Source organism: Mastacembelus armatus, chromosome 4 (genome assembly GCF_900324485.2).
Source record: "Mastacembelus armatus chromosome 4, fMasArm1.2, whole genome shotgun sequence".
Classification (NCBI taxonomy): Eukaryota; Metazoa; Chordata; class Actinopteri; order Synbranchiformes; family Mastacembelidae; genus Mastacembelus; species Mastacembelus armatus.
In genome coordinates this window covers 26,891,151-26,912,150 of record NC_046636.1, presented here as the reverse complement: position 1 = coordinate 26,912,150, position 21,000 = coordinate 26,891,151, and the positions used below count along the sequence as shown (strand labels likewise).

Genomic DNA, 21,000 nt, shown 5'->3' with positions numbered 1-21,000 from the left:
GGGTCTCCAGCAGACCTGTCCCCCTCTCGGGGCCTCTGCTTTGTCTGCATACGTGACCTGTGTGAAGCAGCCGGAACATTTCCTTTGAACCGGGCCGCTGGGAGCCATTTCTGAGGAACGCAACTTAACGTGTGAAGTAAAAACAACATCAGCAAATGAAACATGGGGAAGAGCAACAACGGTCATATTATCAAATGTCAATAAAACGCTTCGACGCCCCACGTTGATCTGGTCTATGTGCGAACTCCACCTGTGCACTTGGACACATCTAAATCACAACACAAAGGACCTCACAAGGACCAACATAAACCAACAACATGTGTCTGATTTAATCTCATTACAGTTGACACGTCCACTCAAAACACTAACAAAGTCACCACATGATGCAGCTTTACCTGCTTACACACAACAACACTCAGCTCTGTCCTCCTGACTATCATTCTCCTAATATGACAACGTGCCTTAACTTCTACCTGATGCTGTTTCCCTACAGGCTTATGATCAAATGCATCATCCCAGAGGTTTAGTCTGGAGGATCTGACTGGGCTCACTACACAAGATCTGGCCACTGATATTAGGACGAGGTCATTAGGCAATTTACAGAAGGATCATTATCTCCAGCTGTCTGGAGGAGCATCACTGTTTAGATTACTGTGTTACATCAGTACGATCCAAACCCCAATTCAGTGATAAATACAGACAAAAGACCTCGTCTCGGACGGAGACGCCCGCACTCCGGCCCGATCCCCAGCTACAGAGAACCGCAGCTGGTCCTCCAACTACAGAGACTTATCAGCGCCGTTTGTTTACGCTCGGGCTGCAGCAGCTCGTGTTGTTTGTGCGCGTCTCTGTCGCCATGAGAGGCCTGGCTGCGCGCACGGGGCCAATCCGGCTACTCCCAGTTTAGACTCGCTGCAGCAGACCACCCTCGTCCAGTTACAGGGACTAATCTGGCCCTGGGGCTGGAGGATCCGACGCGGGCCGCTCAAACGTGCACCTTTAGGAGACGGCACCGCGGGGGGGGGGGAGCGGGGATCTTCCCCGGTAACATCTTTGATTGGCGCGCGCAGCAACCGAAATTACTAGCCCCCTTAATTAGACCATCCAGGGACTTTACGCATGCGCCAAAACCCAAGGCGAAAGTCCCGTGACTGAAGTTACCAAAACAATTAAAACAGTCAAGTAATTTTCTCAGGTCTCAGTTTATTCCGGTCACCCAACCCGAGACTTGGCCCCTCGTTATTTTACATCCTCTGGACTCTCTGTTGCTGTGACTGTGTCCTTATCAAACCTTTAATTTATTAATTATTAATTATTATCATTGATTATTACTAGTGTCCTCATCGCACCGCGACAGGTCGTTTCTAACCAAAACGCTTGACTTCAACCATATAAATGTAAAAACATTTTATTATTAAATTTAAAAAAAAATGAATGAATGAGTTACTCACTTTCTCCGTTGATCAGTCCGCACTGGCAGATGATGCAGGTGCAGAAGATTAAAAACACCATTTGTGTTTTCAGCGTCCACCGCCTCATTTTGACTGGGGGGAAGTGGTGCTCCTCAAAAACACTCCGGTCGTGAGTTTGTGTTTCAAAAATCAAAAGTAATAAATTCTTCAAACTTAAGGTCCGACACAACAAAAGCGGTTCAACACTAAATAACGTGATCTTGTGTTCTGGCAACACATGCACGAGCAAAAACCTTCATTTTCCACGTTCATCTGTTTAATGTGGCTGCTTCGATGAACCAAGAGAGAATTATTGATTATCAGTATTGATTATTAATTCCCCACAGCACAGGGCTAGTTCAGAGGTGCCCAGAGGAGGTCCAGTGGCCCCGGGCTCATTTCTGTGTACTGCAGGTCCAGTGAGGGAAAAGACCCACTTTTCAAAAACTACTTCTAAAAACACACACAGTCCCGAACCTGCTGTCGGTGTCTCCACAGTACAGAATCCAGCTGGCGGGGTTTGGGTCTCTTCTTCTAGGGTCGGTCGGCAGGTTTTGACGGCAGTCCCGTGTGGAGCTCAGTCTTTTTAAGACGGAGGGGAGCTCAGCCCAGGAAACTCCGGCTACGTGCAGGAGAAACGTGCCTGCAGCTTTTCCCCACGACGACCTTCCCCTGAACTCCCTCACCCCGGCTGACCACCGGCCGCAAACGGCGAAACGACAGAAGGAAAACAAATAAGGGAAACTTGGGAGGCGAAGGCCGACGGGTGTTTGTTTCCCACCCACCGCGGGACTGGGTCCGACCAGAAACAGGGTCCTGTGAGCGGAGAAAACTCCACCACGCCGCCCGTTTTTTCCTCGGATTAACGTCGGCTGGTGGGAAAAACAGCTAACGCTAGCTAGCTAACCCACAACAAACCGAGGATTGAAGGGAAGCGAGACACGCGAAGTCAGGACCCGGAGTCCGCCGGGCAAAGCGCGGACCAGGTAAACAAACGTTTTAAAAAAAACACTTGAACACACGGGACAAGTGTAAAAACTTGGGTTCCCGATCCATTTACCGACCGCTCTCCCTCAGGTTCCCCCTCGCTCCGTGTCGCTTTCTGCGAGTCTCCGCCAGTAAACAAGTCCTGCCAGTCACCTCCGCGGGCCGCGGCAAAACACGGACCGGACCCCTCCTGCGGATCCGGACTGTCTGAGCGGTGGGGCTCTTTGTCAGGGTGGAGGTGAGAACCCGCCGCCTCTGTTTGGAAAACACAGTAAAATAAATTATTTTAAAAATTATCCTGTCTGATAATGTGAATTGTCATAGACGTCCATCATCTAGACCCTCTTAGTCCTAACCAGGGTCCCAGGGATCAACTGGAGCCTATCCCAGCTCTCTTTGGGTGAAAGGCAGGGGTCCACCCTGGACAGGTCCCCAGTCCATCACAGGGCCACATAGAGACAAACAACCTCACACACTCACACTCACTCCTATGGGCAATTTAGAGTCACCAATCAACCTGACATACATGTTTTTGGACTGTGGGAGGAAACCAGAGGACCTGGAGAAAACCCACACAAGCACAGGGAGAACATGCAGACTCCACACAGAAAGGCCCCTGATGGGTTTCAAACCAGGAACCTTCTTGATGTGAGGCAACAGTGCTGCCCTATCGTAGACATTTTCTGATGAATATTCACCACAGTGGACTGTACGTTTCTAGTAATTTTCCAGTTTCTATTCATGAATACAAAACATAACAGACCTGCAGCAATTAGCAGGATTAGGGATGCAACTAACAGTTTATTTTGCTTATCATTTAAGCTTCTAATTGTTTTCTTGCTTAATTGTTTTGCCAATAAAATGTCAGTGGAAAACCCCAGGTCTAGAACTGTACACAGTCATGTATGACAAAAAAAGAAAAGCTGATAATCAGAGAATCCTCGAAAAATGACAGTAATTATAGAAAACAGCTGAGGATTCAGTCAATTAACTCATTCATTGTTTGTATGTTGTGCCTAATTATTGATTTCCTCCACATACTGTTACTGATATTCCTGCCTGTTTCTACCCCGCTAATACAGACGGGGGTAGGTAGGTCCAGTATTGCCTCAGCTGAAATACAAAGAAGTATTTTTCTAAAATGAGATGCTCATTTTTATGAATGTATGTCAATGTCCCCTTTGGTCTGCCAGTGTGAAAGATACGTGTTATCAGTTACTGCTGAAGATGGGATTTTGCTAATTCCTCTAACTATTGATCCGGAGCATTTTGCAGTCAAACCCTAAGAAAGTGAAAAGGCTTCATTTATTAAAGCCTCAGGTGAAGCAAAGATGATCCAATCTCTTTCTTTCCAACTATTTTAAAATCATTTTATATGTATATATCAGATTTTCTTTCTTGCGTTGTCATAGACCAGTGAGACTGTGTGCAAAACAAAGTTGATCTCTATCGTAGAGCTGTGTAAACATTAGATACTGCCTTGGCCTTGCAGCCAGGAAATAAAATACCTGCCTGCAGTAGGGAAGGTTCACCTCAGATTTGCATAGCAAATATTCTTATAATGAAACAGGTCCTGCACATAAAAGTTAACTGTGCACAATACCTGGAAGGTCTTCTTTGAAAAACTGTCAGGGGGGCCTGAATCAGACCATAATTTCTACCTAGACCTTCTGACGTAGAAGAGAATAGAATAAATCTAAATAGAACATTTGCTTCCTGTTTGTCACAGGGGTGCACTCTGTGCTTGGATGGGTACACCCAGCTCTGCTCCGCTAAAGGCTTGTTGTTAATCTGAGGAATGCTGTTACCCAGTGAACAGAGTAAATGAGTTCATAGTGAGATTAAATGTCACAGGTCTGAAGGACTGAGGGTGGTGGTGGAATCTACAGTCAAAACAGATCTCTGCCAGCTGGAGCCACACACATGCAGTCTATCTTCGCTTCTCGCACTTATCCCACTTCCTCTTAGGTACTGCACATAACACCCAGTTCCTTTTTTTCAGTGGGAGTTGAGTGAACAGCTTTTCATCCCACTAACCTACCTAGAGTGCTGCTACACGAGTCTGCACATGCAGCACTTGTGCAGCACTAAAGCCCTGCTCATTCTCTGTTGTACTATGGCTTCATTTCAGTAGGTGGCACTAAAAATAACTCCAGCCAATCCATTTAGTCCAAATGTCAAATGGTGGCAAAGGGATAAAACGCTGTGAATAAAGAAGAATAAATGTAAGTGTAGGGAGCTTTGGGCTATGGTAAATAAATCAAATCTGATTCTGTCAGCAAGTGTTCTGCAGCCCTAGGAATTATTTGGTAAAGGTTGCTTTGAGTAATATCTGCAAATGAAGAATTTTAACTCAAGCAGCATTTTATGAACAATTTCTTTTCCTTCTACAGAGTTCACCTGTCACTCACAAACACAGGCTTCTCCACTGGGAACACAGATAGGTGCCTGTCATGAGTGTTTTGACGCCTCTCCTTTCATTAGGTGCTCCGGGGCAGAACTGCGATGTTTCCACCTGACGTTTAGTAGTTTATTCAGACTGGAGGATATGCAGTGAATGACACTCAGAGAGAGTTGTAATTCAGCTGTTGAGGAAAAAGCTGCAGGGTCAGTGAAAGCACTAACTCTTGTCCCCGAATGTCCCAGTTTCTATTCTTTTTATTCTTTTTTTTTATTATTCTGGTAAAAAAACAAAAACATATAAACTTGGCAGCAATAAAATATATGCTTTTCCTTTCACAGAGGTCTCTAGTGCTCCCTCAGATCCAGCAAAGCATAAAGAAAATAAAGAATCAAGTCCAAGATAGCGGCGAGTTTCCAGTCATACAGAATCTACATCCTAATGTGGAGTTCACTGCCTCTAAATTTACAGCTGTTCTGTTCACTTAAAAAGCCCTTTGCTAGTGGGATATGGATGACAAATTAAATGAATAACCTGAATCAATGAGTGAAGAAACTTAACAAACGCAGATGTTTCCAGAAACGGGTCAATAAATGGTTAGATTAGGGATCCACTAATCAGCCTTTTATCTCCTGACACAAATTAAACCACAGCTCAAAGCATCTGCAGAGCCAGTCAGTAACTAATATGCTGTTTATCCCAGATGATGGACATGACAGTGAGATTAATCATGTGCTCTGGCCTCAGCACCTATTGGAGACTACGTAGGACAGATAAGCAGCTCTCCATGTCACCATCATAAAACCACCAGATGAACTCATACATTTTAAAAGATTCGTGTTTGTCTGTGCAAAAGTCCAGAGGTCTGGAGATAAGGAGCACTGAAGCTGATCTGGTAGCTCGTGGTGTCCCATCGTGTCCACACTGCAGGTAAGTCTTGATGCTACTTGTAGGCTTTAGGTCCAAATATCACCTTGGTATCAGCTTCATCAACCAAAGCACACTCAGGTGATGGAGCCTACAGCAGCACTCATTAGCACAGTTGGCATCCAACACACGCATACAAGTAAATGCCCATGTTTGAATTTCCTCCTCCTGCCTGACAACATAACCTTCTGCAACATTAACTCCTGCCACATACTACACCACTCTCTGGCAGAAGGCAAAACAAACTCCTGCACATTCCCTCTGCATTTGCCTCTGCTGCAGCCTGTAAGTGGGGGGGGGGGGGGATTAATATGTTTGAATGGAGAGAATCTCTTTCCTTTGTTGGTGTGGAAGGCTCAGTAATTAGCTGCCCGGGGAGCCAGGAAGCAGGAGCCATGTCCAGCCTTTATGCCTGTGTGTGAGCATGCATGAGGGCATCTGCGTATATGTGTGTGTAAGACAGACGATGTGCACCAAGGAGAGGGTCATGAGCTTAAACAGACTAAGCGTTCCTGGATTATCCTCTTCAAATGGCTCCCTGTGCTGGTGATTTACGCTTTTAGCACTTGCTGTTCCTGCACTTTAGGCCCTGTAGCCTGACAAACAACAGGCCCTCGTTCATTCTCCGCTCACCTTGTTGTCTCTCAATCGCACAAGAACAATGCAATCACACATAATGTCATTCAAGCAAGAGGTTTAATCCACTTCTGTTTATATAGAGTCAAAGCAGAATAAAAAATGATCTAGACAGGTGAACAACACACGTATTCCTCTCGGGGAGAAACTGTATATCACACATATGGCAAAGCTTCTGCACACAGGTCACACAGGAAAGAAGGATTTACAAAACCCTAAAGTATAACAGTAAATAAACAGGATTCATGGTATGTTCATGTATGCACCATTTCCCAGGCTCTGGGGGGAGCAGTCCAGAACAGGGGAAAGCTGATTGGATTAAACTGGCCCTTGATGATCCAGGTGAAGGGAAGGGACAGCCCACCTTTGAGGAAGATGAGGAGACCTGCTGACTCTGACAGCAGATGTCAGACTCTGCCATCAGTGAGGAAGACTGCGGGCGGCTCAGCACTCCGTCTCCTACCACATAAAACCTCACGTTAATAATCCAAGTTAGTAAAATAACAGCTGCCTTTCAGGTGATCCACTGGAGCTTGTTTCTGTCTGGTCATCACTAAATTGATCTACAACCAAGGGGACATTCTGGCGTCTTTGAGGCAGCCTGATATGCATTACAAGGGATTTCTAAATCACAGGCCAGATACTGTGTGTCAGGCAGCCTTTCAGACAGGGAGGATCTCAGTGAGCAAGTCATGCATGCACATGTTTCGAGATATTTCAAGCACATTTCCCATTGCCTGTCCACATTCATCCTCCTCAAGGATTAACAGCCAGTGATTTATTACCATGGTGAGCTGATAAATACTCTGCAAAAACAGCATAATTGAATGAAGCACATCACCAAGTTATATTATAGTGTGCTAGGGGAGGGAAAAACATGCCATTTGATAAGGGTTAGAACACAATTGAATGATTTATACTCTATATTTACATTTTTATTTAGGTAGTGTGTTTTAGTTCAAACTACTTATGCACAATATGTAATAGAAAGAATACATTTAGTTTAGCTTTTAGTTTGTTTTCCTCATTTTCTGAAACATTTATTTTATTAGTCAGTCCATGGGAATTCAACCTGCAATAACTTTAACATGAATATTCTGCAGGGTTTGGACAATTGCCTGGAAAAACACAAGATAATGATAAACTGTAATCAATATATCTCATTTTATAACCCGATCATCTAAATGACTTATCCAAAATATTCAGTGTTGAATATTAAATATATATCAGAATCTTCTTTTGTAAGACAGCTCTCTGTCACAGTCATGAGCTGTAGGAACCTTCAGTAAACCGATGCTCCATCATGTCTTCTGTGTCCCTGCTGTGTCCCTGCTGTGTCCCCGTTCATTCTGTGTGGACTGTGTGTGAAAGACACTTAGCCCCGGGTCACACACACACACTTCCCAAAGAGCCTTGTTTTCCCACACATGGACACACACACTTATCTATAAACAGATTAGACTGTCAAGGTTACCTCTGCTGTCCACTCCTCACTTTCCATGTACACCGTCTCATTCAGCTGTCCTTTTCCTTCACACTTTCAAGACTCAACTCACCTTCTTCATTTTCATCCTCCTAATTTATGCCTCCACCCTTCTTTTGCTGTCTTCTCTCCATTTTTGTCTCCTCCCTCTCCCTTGGCTCCTGTCTTACCTTCTTGTTTGTTCTTTTTCTCACACTGGAGGATGAGGTAGTGGATCAGGTAGCCATGAGACCATGTCAAAGGCTAAAGGATTAGTTTTATTGCTGATAAGGAATTCGAGGGGGGAGTGTGTTACATTGCAAGCTTGAACCTCAATCCCCTTCCTGAGAGGATGTGTCATTGACAGCTTTATCCACATATTGTCAGTGTGAAAAGAGCAACACATTCAGAGCGAGAGGCCCAGTAAATACAGAGGACAGTCAAGGTCAGAGCGACGCCGCCGGTGTGTTGTCTTTAAGGAGATAATGTGCACTGCACAACATCAACGTATGGCTCTTGTGCTTCCCCTCACACTGGGAATATGGAGGACACTGTTGTTTTGTTGCTTCTCTTTGCACGTAAACATGGACACGTGCACGCACACATGCAGGACAGAGGGGATGCAAACGAGAGAGTGTAGTGTGGACAGACCACACTGCAGCGACAAAGCTGTCAACATTTACTGGACACATATTTTGCATTAACCATGTCCCAGCAATTTAACAGCTGCAAATGTTTTCCTGGCCTCTGACCTGAGCAGAAAATTGTTTGAGAATATGTGGATGAAACTTTCTGTCTCGTACAATAACAAGTACGCAATAGGAATTCATTTATTTAACAACAACCTATTAATATTGTAGAGCAGAGATGTGTCCTAAGGTGGGTGGGGATAAATAACAAAGATGTTTTTCTCTAAAATGCTTATACAAAAATAAACCAGAGAGGCGTGTGCAGGTCAGAGTGCAGAACAGTCTGGCACACACACTGACTGAGACCAAATAAGAGAAAGGGGAAACACTTAATTACTTCCAGAGAGCGAGACATGGTTCTGGGATAAATGTAACGGCATTGTATTGGAGGAAACAGGCCCAGCCACGCACCGCCCATCCTGGATGTTGCAAACACCACATTCAAGGTGAGAACTACTTCTTCTGAGGGCATCAAAGACGGACTACGGCGTTTATGACACCGTCAATTACAGAGGAGCAAGAGACTAAAAGCTACTCCTGATAGTAACCTGGTCCAGTGTCTGCAAAGCTTGTTCCCCCAGTGAATCGTCTCCTCCCCAGACAGAATCAGATGTAACACGGTTTCCAAACAAACCGCCAAAATCCTTGATTAGTTTCCTCTTCCGTCAGTCTTTTACCATTGTTGTTGACCCTGTGGTACGAAGCTAAGCAGCCCTTGTCAGTTGTTTGACAGAGAGGTTTGCGTGAGTGTGTGTGGCCTGTTCTTTTCTGTCCCAGAGGAGCAGGAGCACGCAAACCAGGCATGAAGGCTTTAACTCTTTGCTCTTCCCAAGTCCTATTTCCAGCCACAGCCCTGAGGCGTGAGACTTCAACATCCTGCAACTCAGGCATGACTGACCACAGCGCTGCCCTGTGACCCCGGGGCCAGTGCTCTGCAAACTGAGAACTGGAGGAACTGGGGGGCTGCGATTCTGTCTTGAAATTTCCCAGAATGACAATAATAAAAGTGTTTGTTTATGTTCTCACAAGGAGAGGGACAGGGAAGCTGGGGATCAGGGAAGTGGGTTGAGTGTAAAAGTTCAGTGGGAGGTCTGGGAGTCAACAAACTGCAGTTATTAAAATGTAATGTAATTGACTTGACATAGTCAAACTGTTTGTCTGTGTGCGATGACTGTGTTCCTGAAAGAGGCCAGCTGTCAGCGTGTCTAGTCACTATAAATAACCACCGATTAAAAATAGGGGAAAAATTAGGACAACAATATCCCAGAGTGTTTACAAAAATAACTAGTTAAACATGATAAATGACTAAACAACAGGACACGTCTGTGTAGGTTCGTCTGCTTAAACATCCAGGTTAAAAAAACAAAACAAAGACGTGAAAGTTTATCTGTTGATGTGCAGGATATAATTTCATCAGACAAGTTGCTCAATAAAAGCTCTAATTGCCTCTAGCCTCCTGAGAACCAATAATAAATAAGTGTCTTCCAATTTCTTGTTTTTGTAATTTCCTACCTATTTCTGGTTAAAAAAAACATGTTACAATTTAGACTTTTTTTAATTTATTTTTATTTTTAATTTTATAGCATGTCCACTGTAGTGGACCATAGGACCATTTGGATGTGAACAAACTGTCCATTACAAGGGACACAAGTCAGTGGGCTGGGTCTCAGGAGGCTAGAACGTTTCCTTTTTATGTTTCCCACTGACCTGACCAAAGAAAAGATTTCTAGGCTGCTAAATAAAAAATGCTCCAACGTTGAACATCAGCACTGAGACTGCAGGTCAGTGTTTTAGTCAGCTGTAACATTTCTCTCCGTGTTGTGCTGCAGGTACAAGTACAGTTTGGAGGTAAAAGTACAGTTTGGAGGTAGAAGAAGTACAGTTTGGAGGTAGAAGTACAGTTTGGAGGTAGAAGAAGTACAGTTTGGAGGTAGAAGTACAGTTTGGAGGTAAAAGTACAGTTTGGAGGTAGAAGAAGTACAGTTTGGAGGTAGAAGTACAGTTTGGAGGTAGAAGTACAGTTTGGAGGTAGAAGTATAGTTTGGAGGTAGAAGAAGTACAGTTTGGAGGTAAAAGTACAGTTTGGAGGTAAAAGTACAGTTTGGAGGTAAAAGTACAGTTTGGAGGTAGAAGAAGTACAGTTTGGAGGTAGAAGTACAGTTTGGAGGTAAAAGTACAGTTTGGAGGTAGAAGAAGTACAGTTTGGAGGTAAAAGTACAGTTTGGAGGTAGAAGAAGTACAGTTTGGAGGTAGAAGTACAGTTTGGAGGTGGAAGTACAGTTTGGAGGTAGAAGTATAGTTTGGAGGTAGAAGAAGTACAGTTTGGAGGTAGAAGTACAGTTTGGAGGTAGAAGTACAGTTTGGAGGTAGAAGTACAGTTTGGAGGTAGAAGAAGTACAGTTTGGAGGTAGAAGTACAGTTTGGAGGTAGAAGTATAGTTTGGAGGTAGAAGTACAGTTTGGAGGTAGAAGTACAGTTTGGAGGTAGAAGTACAGTTTGGAGGTAGAAGAAGTACAGTTTGGAGGTAGAAGTACAGTTTGGAGGTAGAAGTACAGTTTGGAGGTAGAAGTACATGCAGTCCTTTAACAAGGCGGAGGAGTACGCAGTATTACAGCAGACACAGCATATTATATACGAACATGATACATTAAACTGACGAAAATGATCATTTTTGAAAAAAGAAGAATCCCTGTTTTTGAAATCACGGCCCTGAGTGTCTGGTCTGCATTTTCTCTGAGAAAACAATAAAACCTTGAAGAATAATTTTGCCAGAATGTAGAAGTTTTGTGTCTGTATTTGATGGAGAGTATCTGATTGGCCTTGATGGATCAAAACATCTGCAGAGTGACGCTGAAACTATCCTTGAAATGAACCTTGGTGTCAAACTTTCTCACAAATAACAGCTCGGCCAAGGATACACACCTTCAATCAGCGCAGCATTTCACACACACACACAAGAATTTGATTATTTTCATGTCAAATTTAAAATTTAAAAGCAGTTTCACATGTTTTTGCTTCGTTTTGTGGCTGAAATCGGTTTCAGGGCTTTGGCGATTTGTATTTTTAATAAAATGAGTCAAATGGAAAAACTTGAGAGAGAGAGAGAGCCCAGTAGATGAAAGCAAAACAGAAAGATATTACAAACACACACACCACTAATCTGCTACCCTGAGGAGCTCCCATTGTTCCAGGAGGGGCTCTGCACCTGCTGTGGTGGCTTGGGGCCTCTTGGAGGGAAACGTTGAGGGGGCCCAGGAGAGGTGTGCCTGGTTCCAACTTATCACTTTTGTTAACATTATTCCTGGGATGAAACCCCCACCCACCTCGATCTCCCACCCTCATCCCAGTTTTGGTCGTAGCCTCAGGCGGAGCCCAGAGCCTCTCAACTGCCGGGCCCCGCTCCTGCTTCATACTGTCCACAGGACCCTAACGTCCTCGACAGTTTAGACCCTCAAGGCCTCCTCCCTGTCTGCGCAGCAATTTACAGCCCAAGGCTTAGACTAAGTGCTGCATCCAAGCCACCTGCGACTTCTTACCTCAGCCCCAGTTCTACTTGAAATACTATCTTAAAGGGACAGTTCAACGTTTTGGGAAATATGTGTATTGTTTTCTTCCTGAGATTCGGATGAGAAGATCTGGCCAACTGGTTTTTATATAACTCACAGGAAAGCAGCAACTTTTGACATATAAACAATAAATATTAACATGTTTTCTCTTGGACTATTTTTGGACAGGGGTTATCCATCCTGTTTCCAGTCTTTACTCTGAGCTAAGCTGGCTGGGCACCGGCCCCAGCTACATAATTAACCTACAGTAATCTAACTCTAAACTCCTGTAGCTCTTGGCAAAGAACCAAATTAGCATATTTCCTAACACTGGGGGCCAAGTAAGATAAGCTTGTCTTCCCAGCATCAAGCTGCAGTGTCTCATGTAGACCCAGCACAAGTCGTAAGTCCTGTCTGCTCAGAGATCCTCGATCACACAAAGGCCAAAGAAGCAGAACTGAAGCCTCTCAGCAGCAGCAGCAGCAGCAGCAGCAGCAGCAGCAGCAGCAGCAGCAGCAGCAGCAGCACTACCTGGGCTCTGTGCATCAGAGGCTCAGCAGAAAACAACAAGGCTTATTAGACTAGAAAGTTCAGGGCATTAACCCACATGCTGACATGTGAACGTGGAGCGGGGCTGCAGGGAATGACATATGGCTCAGGTCTTTAGGGTGCAATAAACATACATGCACACACAGGTAAAAAGATGCAGGCATGTACAGACAGACACACAGTTAAGGAACTACTGTCACGGCTGAGAGGTTCATCTGTGCTTCACACCTTTGATGGCTATTGTCTTAAACCAGGCTGGACCCTCGGCTGTGGCAGGTACTGGAAGAGAAGTGAAAGTGGCTCTTCTATGTGCTTTAGCTGCCACAACACAGCCATAGATGTGTGTGTGTGAGAGAGCTTTGAGAGGAGCCCTCATTAGGGGGTTAAGACTGAGGAAGAGCCACAGACACAACACAACCACAGACACAGACAGATACAGAAGCACAGCCTCTCACAGGCCCTGCTCAGGGAAACAGTAACGGCAAAACGACAACAAAGAAACTTACACAACACCTGTGTGGACCAGAGAGATCGGGAGGTTGAGATAAGCCGGTGATGCCTTCTGAGCTACTGCTCTGCAAAAAACTGCACCAAAACTGGCCTGGAGGGGGGGACGATAAAACCTGGCTTTATGTCCATCACTATCTTTGGTATTTTAACAGCTCATCAACCTGTAACAAGGCGTAGACAGGACGTCCATGCCTGACCTATTGCAGTACAAATTATTCAGTAAATACACAGTGTCAGTGTAGAACATATTGTACTATCCTGTGCAAATCTGGCTGATGAATCATAAATACCTGCACAAGAAGGAGAAGAAAAAAACAGAAAAGCCCAATTTAAAAAAGACTAAAAGAAAAATCTCGTTTCTCTGTAGGCGACTCAGATCGTCACTGCTGCTCCAGGTGAGAATTAAATTAGAAAGACTGTCGGGCTGTTTAACAGGCACAGCCCTGACAGTCTGTTCATCTGCTCTGTGCTGTTTAGAAGGATCAGGGCAGTGATCAGTGTTATGCTTTTATAACACTAAATTTGTCTAATCTGTAACAGTGGATCACATTTTCTAAAGTGATCATATGTTAAAGTCATTAAATAAATTAACTACTTCAAACTGTGTTCATTTATTTTTTCACCAGTCAAGTCTTAAACAGGAGACTCCCAGTCAGACCACAGTTGTAGGAAAAGGCACTGAGGTTTAAAATTCACAATTAATGATCCTCACAGAGAAGAATCTGCTGACAACAGGAATTCCTACTTAAGATATCCCAGACCATAGGGAACATTAGAAAAGGCCTGAGACGAGGCACAAACAGTTAAACTGTGGGTTGATGATCCTCCGCTGTGACACAGCCTCATTTGGTCTCCTGTTGGCCTGCATACCTCGGCTTCCAACAGGCAAAACTCCCCCAGGGGATCCTAAAATACACGGTGGGCCAGGCCACGGCCCAGCCAGTCAGCCGACCGCGAGGTGAGGCAGCAGCCGTGGAGAGGGGAGACAGGAAGGGCCCGGGGTAGAGCTGCAAGCCTGGGCAGGCTCGTCAGCACCACAGGCCTCCAACAAGAGTCAGACTGGAAGCAACGGGAGGAGCGTTGATCTGTGAGAAGCTGTGTCCTCCGTCAGCTAAAAAAGTCTTAAATCAGTCACATCCAACTTTTATCAGATGAAATAAAAACTGACAAACGCACAGATGACACGGTCACATAAAGTTGCTGCGTGATTTTTTTATGGCAACTGCCTTTATTTAGCCATACTTCAGCCCTCAGATCACTTCTAAAGGAGTGGCGGGGTTAAATTAGGTTTTATGGCTGGATCAGGTCATCAGGGTCATGGTGGTCATTACCAGTCATCATTCTGAGGACAGCACTGACACACAGTGGCCATTTGAAGTTACTGCAACAGGTCTCACTACAGAGGGTGGGATTTGGTTTTCGAGCCTATAAGGTCATACACAGTTTCCACAACACACGCACGCACGCACACACACACACACACACACACACACACACACAGTGCATTGAAACAGTTAAAGTACTTGAATTATTTCTTTTTTTTGACCATACACACACACACACACACACACACAACAGTTCTATGATCTGTGAACGCTAAACAGGAGGTTAGTTCTTTTATGATGACAAAACTTTATCAACAGCAGTCGTCACCAAACAACACAACAAATCATCATCAGTCATTTTTTAAAACATACAGTCTCTTGAACAGTGAACAGGGCTGAGGACATTAAAAGTATCTGGAATGATGAAATAAATTCAATTTAACGGCACAAAGATATAAAACATAAGGTTGTAAATGAACGAGGAATAATATTTGCATTTTAGTGAAACTACTGGAGTTCAATTATTTATTATAGGAACAACATAAACATTTGATCGATGTTCACACTGTAATGTCGTTATAAGGAGATAATGACTAAAACAAAATGTCTTCATAGATTCTGTTTTCATAAGTTACTACAGTCGACGCACAGGAATCAGCACAAATGTCCTTCTGGCTGCTCACATCTACATTACAGTGTAATAATCTTGATTAAATGTCTATGTGCTTTATAAATCCTAAGTAGACAGTTGGAGGCTGTAGCTCATCCAAGCTACTGATGAGTCAGGTTTTCTTTAGACTCAGTTTCCAATCAATTCCATCAAACGGTGTAACGTCTGCTGATGGAGGGGGCTTAACGTGCTCTTACCGTGCTCTTTTCCATGTCTGCATGGTGGAAAATGAAGTTCTAAACAAACTGACTTGGCCGTTAGACCCACTTAGTGAAAAAGTGCATACATGCATTGAATGGCTAGTTGCCTCCCTGATAGGGGGTTCAAATAATTAAGGCTAAGTCTGTGCTGTACAGGTATTAAGACTATGTTGTCGCTCCCAAAGGCCTTCCACACAAATGTTGTAGCTCTTACCTGGACTCATTGTCTGTCCTGTTTCAAAAAACGAATACTGACCACTGTCTGTAATTTTTCTCATCAGCGCATTTAGAGGATGTATTTCAGCTGCAGAGGCGCAAGTGTTTCAGCTCGGCTGTTTTGGTTCTGACGACTATCGATCTGTATCGCACCTACAGACATGCTGTGTAGCTCGATGGAGGCCTGTGTAGTTGCATGTAGCTCCTATAAACACAGCAGGATGTAGGACTAAAGAGTTCAGGACTGTGCAGTCATCATCTGAGTCTGGGGAAGATTCTGATGAAGAGGATCATGCTGATGAAGGTGAAAGAGACCAGGATGAGCATCAGCCACAGCAGCCAGTTGACAGACTTCTTGGTGTGCTGCTCTAGTCGCTCCGACTCCGTCTTCAGCTTCTCAAAGTTCAGGTCTGCCTGACGCATGGACTGGCTCAGAGTCTGGGAGGGAAAGGAAGCACAGCTGGTGTAAATGCCAAGATAAATATTTAGTAGCCAGAACTACACGTCGGTATTTTCTGTTCTGAGCTCTTGTTCTGGTAAAACCTCTGTGGTTCCTTGCTTCAAGCTTTACCTGCTCTGACCAGCTCCCACTAGATACACCTGCCTGCCTGTCACCATGCCATCCAGTATTAAAGACAACATTCACTTTCTGCTAAACTCTCAACTGAGAAACTGTGTCAGTGATGCTCCAGCTCCAGCAATGTCTCTTCCTGTTCCTGCCAAAGGGTCGACTGGAGCCATGGACCAGCCTGTTTCGGTCCAAAACTGTTGCCAAGCCTGCCCCTATTTCTGTTCCCAGGTCAGCTGTTGCTGACACGCAGCTCCTGACTCTGTTCCTGTTTCCGGCTTGTCCATAAGTCTTTTACAACACACGGTTCCTGTTCCTGTTCCCATTCCCGATTCAACCTCCACAGTCGACAGCCTTTAAGATTTCAGGTCCCATTCCAGGTTCCTTGGAATGAGCTCTTGTTTTGGTATATTTTCACCCTTATCCTGGTTCTTTGTTTTCAGCTCGAGCGTTTCCTGCCCATTACGGCAGCCAGTATTTAAACCCACAGAAACATCTTCTCCCTGCTACACTGTGAGAAAGTCAGGGACTTTCCACTGCCTCACTCTCCCTGTAACATCAGCCTGCTTATCGTCTAACTGTATAACTGATAGAGTAGTTCTGGATGGAGCCACAGTCTGGCTGTGAATGTTTTTCTGTCTTATAGCGCCCACTTGTGGACCGAATCGGCCCACAACACTACACTAGCAAAGACTACCTGACAGACCGTTTACTCTTCTCGATGTTGTTCAGTAAAAGCTTCTGTGGGACCAGTGAAAATCTATTCACAAAACAATCCATATTAACATCATATGTTTATGTGTCATCGTGCTTTTTTAAACACTTGATTTGGATCAATCAAACAAAAGCACAGCCATGTGCATTCATTCCTCACTAGCTCCATGTTACACTGGGTAAGACTAAGACTGTTTCTCTGCTGCTTGGATCAGACATTACATGAACAGTCTGCTTTTCTCAAAAACAAGTCTGAACTTTAATTAATACTGTTTTCTCTCTGGGCCTGGGTTTAGAAATGAAACTGTATTGAACACGACATGATGACACATTAGATATAAATATTTGTTTGGTCATAATTTGGCTGGGGACATTTATCTATTTTATATTCCAGATGTGACTCCACTGTGATTATGGCAGAACTATTAACACCAGAGTGATAGTGTCTGTGATAGTGTCCGTTACCTGATTGTCCTGCCTGATGATGTTCTGTGCTGCCAGAGTGTTGTTCTTCAAATTTCTGGCCAGGTGCAGCATGTCCTCTGCCAGTTTCTCCTGCAGGTTGTGGTGGTGCTGCAGAACAGCATCCAGCTCTGCAGCAGACTGACGCTCATCCAGGAGAAGACCCCTGCACGAGGAGGGGCGGTCTCATTAACATTTTTATTTTAGTGACGCTCCCAGTCACAACAAGGAGCTCAGAGAAAACATGACTTAGGATGCCCAGGTTTCCATCCATAAGAGGATTTAACAGTGATTATTAACAGAGCAAATACAACAGTGTTCTAAATAAACAGTTTCTCTCAGGACCATCAATGGACTTTCATACAGTACGTCAATAAAGAGGAATATATTTAACATTAATCCCTAAGTTCAGAAATACAATTTAAAGCTTTACCTTCTGTTTCGTAAGTCCGTCTCCGACGTGCCTATAGAGAGGAAAGACATTAAAGCCACCAGCTTTGATTTCCCTGTGTAGATACAGAATCCAGGAGGCCTCTTGAATTGTAAAATGACTCTTACCTTTGCCTGACAAGGCCTGTAATGACACAAAAGAATAACACTTATCAGTTTTGTTTCTTTAAATGTAATATTTCCACCAGGTTTTCTAACTGCGTCACATGGAATGTCCAACCTTTATAGCCAAGTGTGAATATAAATGTCTTAAAAAGAGTTTTAGGACCACAGACACTTGTATTCTCTAACTACCGTGCCAAGCAGCTCGTCCCTCATCTCCCCTGTGCATCGGGCCTTGGTCTGCATGTGGACAGTTTTAGTGGCGGGCATCCTTTCGTTGGCTATTGTGGGGGTTCGCCCGGGTGCGAGCAGCTGGTTAGCTAAAGCTTTTTCTGTAGGTGAAGACTGAACGGGAACAGGGAACACATGAGATCAGAAACCTGCACCAAAAAACTACACACACACACACACACACACACACACACACTCACAAAAACAAAAAAAACTATGCAAACATTGCTATGAACATTAAAGTAACAATAAAACAACCAGCACATAATGTGAAGAATGAACACAACCTCAAAAGAGATTAATTGTAAATTACTGCCACCGACCAGTTTCTCTGCCTCTAAGAGTCCTTTCAGAAAATCGACTTTTCTTGTGTATTCAGTCAGAACCTCTGATGTGGGTTTGCTAGATGAAGACACAATGAGAAGCTCAGGTGTTTATAAGAGTTGAAAGTCTTTATGTAGGTGACCCAACTGTCATGTGATCATTCAGCAACAGAGACACATATATAGGTGTGTTATGCATGAGCCATTACAAACATACTAACACACTAAAGACGGTGGTGTTACCTTGGGCTTTTCCTCAGAGCTACTAGCATCTCCTCCAGGGCACCGACATACTAGAGGAAGATGAAAAATAAAAACACTGAGTGGACACCTCAGCATTTCCAGCCTCACATTTTCAAAAGCTGATGCTAATTAGAAACAGACAAACAGACTCTGCTGTGCCTCAGTGTGTTTGGGTTAAACTGATCATTCAAAAATAAAAAACACACAGATTGTAAAAAAAGGAATCACCTCAGGATAACTGGCCAACTTTCAGCAGATCACATTTATCTAACATTTAACTAATATTGGCAAACTAGACAAAACTATAGACTCTTTTGTAACGATGCTGATTAAGCATATAGGCTTAGTACGATTAATGTCATCAGCCCGTAAAATAAATAACTCAGGAAAATCCTGACAGTGTAGAGAGGTGGTGTATCTGAGCTGAGGAGGAGTTGTTTATTTTTATTTATTTATTGCCATACAAGAAAGAAACCTGAGGCATCTAAAAACACATCTTCACTGTTGCTTCCTGGGCTTTTATTGAGAAAACAACGAGTCATGAGGCCAGTGATTCATCATCATGGTGAACTGAAGCGTTTGTAGTATTTTGTTCACACTGTTAAGATCAATGTCAATAATTTCTGTTGCTCAGACACTGAAAAATGGTCTGATGCAGCAATTCATAAATACAGGGGCATTGTGGGAGTTGTAGTTTTATACTGACAGACAGTTTGAACGTCGTCTCCTGCAGCTCAGTTAATTAGTGACCTGTGCTAAAACTAATTTTACAAAGTTGGCCCATGACGAACAGATCTCCTGTACGTTATTTAAGCTGTTCCTCTGTTATTTTTTATTGTGAAATAAAAACGGGAGCTCCAGTTTTTTCTGTGACGACGTGGCTCACAGCAGCAGCTAACAACAACAGCTATGCTAACCTTAGCTGCTAAAACAACAACTTTCCTCCGTGTTTCCCGCGTCTTACCTTTTCTAACCTCCACTCTGCCTCCCCTCGTTTCTCCGAAGCGATAGATTCACAGCGAGACAACAACCGGACAAAATTTATCTCTAACCTGGACGCCATGTCTGAAGCCCACAGACCGTCGCAGCACTATGACGTAACAGCTAAGGCCAGATGTGGGCGGGGCCTAAATATATAAATAAACAAAGCCAAGAATTAAAGTTCAGTCTGTATCAGTAATATTTAACACAGAGCTGTATATGTTTATATGTGAAGCTTATTGGATAAATGAGTTATGAGCTTTTTATTTGCTGGACTCAAAACTTCCTACTAGAGGCTGTGGATCAGCGGTGAAGCAGGTCGACCATAAATTAAAGGGTTAATGGTTCGATCCCTGTCGACACTATTCCAGTGCGATTGTGTCTTAATGACTAAATAGTGTGAAAAGTGCCTTGGATAAAGTATCAAGCACCTGGCCAGACAAGTATCAAATCATTGGTCAACAGAAGGTTAATTAAAATGCTGATATTGGATCAATATATATCACATATAGATTTTAAAGTGCTCCTATACAGGAATAAATGAGGTTACAGACTAAAAAGGCTGTTAACTATTGGTTTAATCATTAACTGTTTAAATGTTTTTTCCTATTATTGTGGTTTATATTGATAATTTTATTCTGAAAAGTATTAACTATGCTCCCTTTGGCACATTTTTAAATTCAGAAAATTGCCCAAATATCATGTTTGTCCTTTGATCTACACTGAATAATCCACCATAACAAAACACTTTTTGACAATTTTTGAAAATGTTGCAATTTCTTGAATAAATAAGTGCAGTCTCTTTTACAATCAGGCAATCAGACCCTTAATTCACTACCTTGTTGAAGCAGTTGTGTAAATCTCTTACACACCTGGATTTGAGCAGCTCTTCACCCTTTCTTCCTGGCAGATCCTCCGTCAGTCTGGATGGGAATCATCCCTGGACTGTCTTCAGGTCTCTCCACAGATCTTCAGGGTTTAGGTTTGGTATTTTCCTGGGCCACTCATGGAAACTTGTCCCGAACCCAAACTCCAAATAAACAATATAAAATCTTCCTATTTTTAACATAAATACTTTGATATGAGTTGAACTTTTATACGGACGACGAAGACACTTAAACTTTACCACAGACTGAATGTCAACGTTAGTGGAGAAGAGTTTTCAACACAGAGAAAATACTTAAGTCCTGAGGTTATTACACCTGATTCCTCTGTGCGTGTACATAATGTAATAAAGAAAAAAATGAAAGGAGCCAATCAGTGTTTTGTGTTTTCAGGAGACAGAAATCAGTTTTTCTTTTTTACACAACATCTAAAACAGTTTACTAGACAGGACAGATATATGTGACACTGATTAT

At 43.4% G+C, this 21,000-nt stretch overlaps 2 protein-coding genes across 2 annotated transcripts in view; both read right to left on the bottom strand.

Moving 5' to 3' along the window:
* The window catches only part of insrb (insulin receptor b), a 72,067-nt gene extending 69,495 nt beyond the window's left edge, over positions 1-2,572 (bottom strand). Inside the window, exon 1 of the mRNA XM_026304820.1 lies at positions 1,452-2,572. Within this exon, the coding sequence (XP_026160605.1) occupies positions 1,452-1,539 (88 nt within the window). The 5' untranslated portion in view covers positions 1,540-2,572. The remainder of the gene's footprint in view (positions 1-1,451) is intronic.
* Positions 2,573-14,349: 11,777 nt separating this feature from the next.
* Positions 14,350-19,743, bottom strand: use1 (unconventional SNARE in the ER 1 homolog (S. cerevisiae)). The gene is made up of 8 exons (XM_026305568.1): positions 19,626-19,743; positions 18,662-18,711; positions 18,419-18,497; positions 18,057-18,209; positions 17,871-17,886; positions 17,746-17,776; positions 17,316-17,478; positions 14,350-16,006 (listed from the first exon to the last, which is right to left on the bottom strand). Exons 1-8 carry the CDS (start codon positions 19,722-19,724, stop codon positions 15,824-15,826), a joined length of 774 nt encoding a protein of 257 aa, XP_026161353.1. The 5' UTR covers positions 19,725-19,743; the 3' UTR covers positions 14,350-15,823.
* Between the last annotated feature and the right edge of the window lie 1,257 nt (positions 19,744-21,000).